We start from the raw sequence: 6,446 nt of genomic DNA on the forward strand, positions 1-6,446 counted from the left end.
TCTGGACTTGTCTCCATGTCGGAATAGCAAGGCATTGAGAGCACTTCGCTGAGCTTCACTCATGTGCGTGCTATTACGCCTGCTCAGAAAGATTATTGAAGAATATTAAGAATAAAGAAGATTTTATTTGTAAAGCAACAAGCCTAATTTGCAGTATCTTAGATAGCATGCCCTTTAAGAGTTGTGTCATTCAGCTCTTCAGAAGTCTATGCAAGTATACAAGAAATAGCAGGGCCACAACTTCAAAAGCGCGCAACTGTAGGAACAACCATATAGAATATTATCAAAGCGAATGTATGTAAATTGGAATATGTAGATAGTAGCTACATTTTCAATAATTTGGAAAGGGCAATTCTTTTACAACCAGCATCCTAGTAAAATATTGCAGTCCCACCATTAGTTTCACAAAATTTGACAGACATTGAAAATTCAGAACAGTTGCTAGATTAATTAGACACATGTATGTAGCAGCATGTCGTAATAAAATTACTTACTCGCAAAGGAAAGCATCAGCTTCATCAATAAACAGAAGTAAACCTTTCTTCGACTTTTTCGCCCAATCAAATATCTCATGTATTTTGGTAACAGCTTGGGGACCCAACGGTGCAACATCTCCTCCTGTCATCATGGCATAATCCAAGCCCTGCAAGAATAAATTTTCATATCCTTTTAATTAAAAGGACAAGAGCAGTGATGGAAGATACTCCACCAAGCATGATTCAGCCTCATCTTGAAGATTAAGTTAATCAACAGGTTCAGACTTCAGCAAATTAAATCACTAAGACAGATTACATATATATATACATTCTCGAACTTCTAAATGGAATAAAAGTCACATCCTCCTTCCCCAGTTGTATGGATTAAACAACGGGGCTAACCTTAGCATTGATAGCAAGAAAGTGGTATTCCAGGATTTCACAGTTTGGCATCGAATAACTTCTCAGAATATTCCAAGCAAGACCAAAATATTCACCCATCATACAAGTACTAAGGAAGATACCATACCGATTTTCTAGCTATCTCCCTTGCTACCATAGTTTTGCCGGTACCAGGAGGCCCATAAAAAAGCATGTTGCGGAATGGTGCCTGATGGGTCTTGGTGTTTGATGTAGCCCGAGCAAGGTGCTCTATTCTTTTTTGCAGTGAAGGATGCAGGACAATGTCCCCAAGAGCAGATTTTCTTTGTGCAGGTGCTGATGCCCCAGCAACTGTACTATAATTAAGCACCTTATTGGCTGCTCGAGAACCTAGTCCAGACCATGGAAATTTTGCCATAGATGATTCTCGAATCAGAGATGGCTGCCCAAGAATCCTATTGATATATCCCCACATAACTCTTGCACCTTCCCTGTGAGCAGAAAAAGTATTAGGTGTAACGTATCACTTTACCTCAAGCACAGTCAAGACTGTTATACACATTCTTTAACTATGAGATAGGGATGAGTGACTGGTCTTTGCAAAATGAGTGAGGGGCTTCAGACTTGACACTTTTCATTTCATAGAGATTTTGCATAGAAGGAGCATAGGAAGCCACTAGACACATCAAGTGAATGATAGAATCACATGCATGTACACGAACCGACACAGCGAAAAATTTCAACATTTTGGTCATGTTTCAAACATAATGAGGCAGTTTAAACAAATCAATCATCCTGACTGTCTATAGACTAATACAAAAGAGAAGGAACAGCTAATACAAACCTTGTGGTATAAACTCCAGCAGCTAATGCAGTAGCTCCACCAACAGTCATCACCAACTTACTCCTGTCAGTTAATAAAACCCGAACCCCCCCTGCATATTAGAAATAAAAGTTGATAACATCACTGTGTTTTTTGGGATACATACGATGAGAAAACTAGTTATGCAGCAAAAATCCAAAAGAAATTTGGCCACGCATATTCGTGTTGTTACCTAGAACAAATGCAGTAACTTAGTTTGCTTCCCCTCAAGTGTTTGTACCAGTTATTTTCCTTTTACCCCCCAACTACCAGATAGCAGCAGGTTTTTGGTCCCTCAATGTACAGGTAACTGTTAGTCCTACCCCAACAAAGAGGGGAGAAATATATACATCAGAACATTCCCTTGCACAAACTATCAATCAATATTACATTCGAAACTTACTTATATCAGGTCGTCGATTCATGCAATTCCTGATTCCAGCTAATACATTCCTACTTTGGCAGATTCAGCATAGGATTGGCTAATGATAACTTGGGCAACTCTACGATTATTGCATATCGACAGAAAAAGGAAACGCCCAAATGCTTTAATTGAAACCAGAATAATGCACTAATAACTAAACCTAATAAAAATATCGAGTTGACAGCAGGCAACCAACTAACTTTTTGGCAAAAAACTAGGTTTCGAGTTAAAGAGGAAGTTCAGGCGCTGTTCCAATAGGTGCAGCATGAGTGATGTTGAATATTCATAAAAGGAAAGCTACTAGGACCAAACTGCAAACTCAACACTTCAATATGGAGCATGCAGAACATTAGGTAGATAGAAACCTTCAATATGACTGAAAGTCGTATTTATTGCAGCAAGCCACTTCTCTCTTTCACCATTTATCCGCTCAAGAAGCATCCTTCTATTATGCTCCTCAGTTAATTTTGCTTCATGAGCCCGTCCTTCTGCTTCAGCCATAGCCTTCACTCTTATTGTTTCTCGTTCTATTTCAGCTCTCTCTTTCTCTGTCTGTCGTTGCTGAGCTTGTATCTGTTCTTCAGTAGCTCGTCTTGCCTGTTCTTTTCTTATGGATGACTCCTCTTGCATTTGAACCAATTCAGCATTATGTCGTCTCTGGGCTTCATGGTCTGTCTGAATTCATGGCAGATAATCAATTACACTTGTGTAACTAATACAGCTGGAACTGAGCTCCATTGACCCACTGTCCTCATGTTCTATATTTCTACTTAACTCAGAAGAACAGTAACAACAAGATTAACGGCCACAGACATTGTGCAAGTCAAAGAATTGACTAAAATGCTCTTTGCAATTAAAGAATTCTGAATCACGTTCTACTCACTAAATTAAGAAGCATCACTGAACAAGATAAGTGACTGCTTATACCTGCATTCTTTTACGAGCCAGTTCATCTTCATATCTCAAAATTTGTGCCTTTGCTTGAGCCTGTTGCTGATATAGATTCCTCTGGTCTTCTGCCCACTTTCGTTGTTTTTCCTGCAAATACAAGCCTTATATAGATTAAAATTCGACAGTTAGGTAATAAACGAACAAATTCAGCTCCAAAATCTGACAAATTCCGTCAGATTCCACGATGCTTCACTACCAAAGGCACACGTGCTTGTTATATCACAGAAATGAGTTCTAACATGACCTCATGTTCAACTTATTTGATTAGAGAAGTTGAAAGAAACCCTACAACCATGAATAAGTAGTCGTATATAATGAGAAAATCTCTTTATGGCGAGGCTTGTGAATGAATACCTTCAAGGACTGTAGGAATTTGGCTGGATGAAACTAATCTTCAACAAAAGTAAACTAATCTATATCAAGCATTATTATAGAAACTTATAGCAACAGATATGTCAAAGCAAGCAACACTGATTAGGATTGACAAAAACCCATAGAGGTGCTTCACTCAAAAAACAAAAAGCCATTATTACACTTAGGAAAACAGTACAATGCAATGTCTCTCTTCTCGAGTAGAATTACTAACATAACAAAATAGACATGCCAGGATAAATTTGGATCTACCAATTCAATTGTCTCAAAGGAAAAAACACAGGGGAATTTGTTTAGCAACATTACTGTTTTCCTTCTTTTTCTTTTTAACCTTTGATTTGCAGGAAGTGCTATTGCATGCTTGTTTCCAATGCCACATGAAAAGCTAGCAAATTTCTTTCAGATTCATATACAATCGCTTTTAAGTTTTTTAAATTAAGTGTTCATAGAGTATAATACTAAATCACAATTCTGAGTTCTTAAACATATGCAGCCCCCTCAGGGAAGTAATTCTCCATAAAACAGGAAACAATAAATTCATAAGCCACAATCAATGCTTAATTCAACCAATGAAAAGGACATATAGGATTTAAAAAAAAATGAACCACTCACAATATCTGCATGAGCTTGAATAGCTTCAAAATTAGCCTTCTCCGCATCCAACTCTGCCAGCCGTGATTGCTCCTGCTTCCTCATCACCTCAAAAACCTTCACCAAAGAAGAAACATAAAATTGTCAACCGAAAGCCAATTTTTTTATTTTAAAAAAATAACGACCTTCCTGAAAAATAAAACCACCTGTTTCGCATGCGGAGATTTATTAATTTCTCTAAGAGCCTTGGCGCCCCTCTCCAGAGACTCAGGGTCAAACCCGCCTTTGGAGACCTCGACGGCGGGTCGAGTATCCGAACCTGGAGTGTCCGCAGGCGGAGGCTCGGGTGGAGCCGAGGCAGAAGGTGCAGAAGAAAACGGAGAAAACCGGAACGGCGCGTCTGCGTAAGCGCGGTTGGCGGTGGCGGAATAAGACGCCGCAATGACCGCCGCTGCCGCCAGCGACGAGAGCCTGGAAGCCGCCATTACAGACCCCAATCTGAAGCAGCCAAATCGAATTAAACTTGGAAAAATTAGGGTGAGGTCGAAACGGAGGAGAAGGGTTTAAGGCAGTGGCGCCATGAAACAGATTTCTTAAACCCTTTGTCCTCTCAGAACAATTAGGGCTTGAAAGATCGGTCGAGAGCTACCCAATAACAAGTTAACACGTAGATAAGGCCGAGGATATTTTCGTAATTCCCACAAATCTTAACATTTCTTGCTGGAGGAGTAAGTCCTAAAGCAGCAAAAAGTTTCTAGTAATTTTCTTTTTAAAGTCATTCCAATATTCGAATAGTAAGTGAAGTGTTTTACTTTGAAATGAAATTTAAAATACATTAAAATATACCTTAGGTACTTAAAAATAGTTTAATTTTATATTTACCTATAACGATGGCATGCAATTCCCACACACATAATTTTATTAAATTGAGATTAAAAATTATCTCTATTTTTTAAATTTGATCAGAAAGATCAGTACACATTAATAACAACTTCAAACAATATAATTTCTATAAAACAGTCGTTCTTACAAAAAAAAAAAAAAAAAATCCATAGAAAACAAAAGACAGATGAAATGTCTCGAACTAAAGTGAAGAATTTTTCATAAATTAAATTATTATTTTCTCGTTGATCCAATTTCTTATTGTTTTTGCACAAGTAAAAAATAGTTAGAAATATAATGCATATTAGTATTTTATGAATATAAAAAATTTATTGAATAATTCATTGAGTTATGAGAGATAAGAGACCACATAATTTCCCAACACCCGATTCGTTGTGTACACACCCTCACCACATAATCGAAACTTTTGTTGTTCTTTTGGAAACGCCACGTGAAAAAGCCGCGTATAATTGGTTATTGCACACAATCCTGACATGCATGGACAAAAATCTCGTAGGGTTTACGGGAATAATTTACTACTACGGTCGTACAATAAATTTCGTAACGATGATGGACAAAAAAAGAAGATCAAATTTTTGAAAACAAAGAAGAAAAAAGTGGAGTAACAATATCTTCAACTTGCTACGATTACTTCAATGGGATTGTTCGACTCCAATGCTATTTGGTGCAGATACAAAGATCAAAGATGCAAATAGCAAGATTGAAAAATGCGAAAGCATTCATGCTCGATATGTTTATCGCACTTTTCCTGATCATCCGGTTCTATTTGAGGTCAGCCCACGAAACCATTATTCGTTTGTCTGCAAATTTCTTCTTTATGCAATCTTTGTTTTCATGGGGTTCAGGTTGTCTTGGAGATCTCTTCACTTGGAATGGCGCAGTAAAGCTTTTGTGATTACAATGCCTTGAAGTGATGATGGGTTTTTTTAGGATATTTTGCTCCATTAACTAAAGCTGCTAAAAGTGTTTAATATCAAGATTTGGGTGTAAGTAGATGAAGAAGTTTCCTGGATAAGCAGATAAATCATATATCGAGTCAACTGATATTACATCGTGATTTCAGTACTGAGAAAAGGAAAAAACTAAAGCTGGGTAGATTATAGGCCACATGGGGGCAATGTGCGATTACAACATTAAGGATGTAGCTTAAATTTGAGACTTCCAGTTGCTATGATGATACACTTCTCAACGATTTTGTAGATTCAATTGTAGTAAGTGGGTTGGAAGTCTTCAATGCAGTCTCTTGTACTTGATTAGCCTGCAAGAAACGAATGGGACAGTGAATTGAGTGTTAGAAAGTAAAAAATATGGTAAAATTCATTAAAATTATGTGCCATATACGACGTAAGCATTTAGGAAAGAGATGAAGAAAGAAGGTGTTTGTGTAATGTCAAGGTTGATTCCAAGAACTCTGCTGTAGCAATGGCCAAAAGTTTAGCTAAAGGACACAAAGTCCATAGAAAGACAATAATTTATAGGTACAAAA

General features: G+C 37.5%; 2 protein-coding genes across 2 annotated transcripts in view; both read right to left on the reverse strand.

Moving 5' to 3' along the window:
* LOC105178000 (ATPase family AAA domain-containing protein 3) overlaps positions 1-4,685 on the reverse strand; it is a gene marked incomplete in the record, with an annotated part of 5,759 nt that extends 1,074 nt beyond the window's left edge. Inside the window, 8 exon segments of the mRNA XM_020699242.1 lie at positions 26-79; positions 495-643; positions 1,006-1,348; positions 1,702-1,792; positions 2,509-2,818; positions 3,071-3,181; positions 4,079-4,174; positions 4,264-4,685. Coding sequence (XP_020554901.1) covers positions 26-79; positions 495-643; positions 1,006-1,348; positions 1,702-1,792; positions 2,509-2,818; positions 3,071-3,181; positions 4,079-4,174; positions 4,264-4,542 — 1,433 coding nt within the window.
* Positions 5,954-6,446, reverse strand: part of LOC105178001 (protein RADIALIS-like 3) — a 1,333-nt gene continuing 840 nt past the window's right edge. The window contains exon 2 of the mRNA XM_011101328.2: positions 5,954-6,218. The gene's annotated coding sequence lies outside the window, so the exon portion shown is untranslated. The remainder of the gene's footprint in view (positions 6,219-6,446) is intronic.

The sequence above is a fragment of the Sesamum indicum genome, linkage group LG15 (genome assembly GCF_000512975.1).
Source record: "Sesamum indicum cultivar Zhongzhi No. 13 linkage group LG15, S_indicum_v1.0, whole genome shotgun sequence".
Classification (NCBI taxonomy): Eukaryota; Viridiplantae; Streptophyta; class Magnoliopsida; order Lamiales; family Pedaliaceae; genus Sesamum; species Sesamum indicum.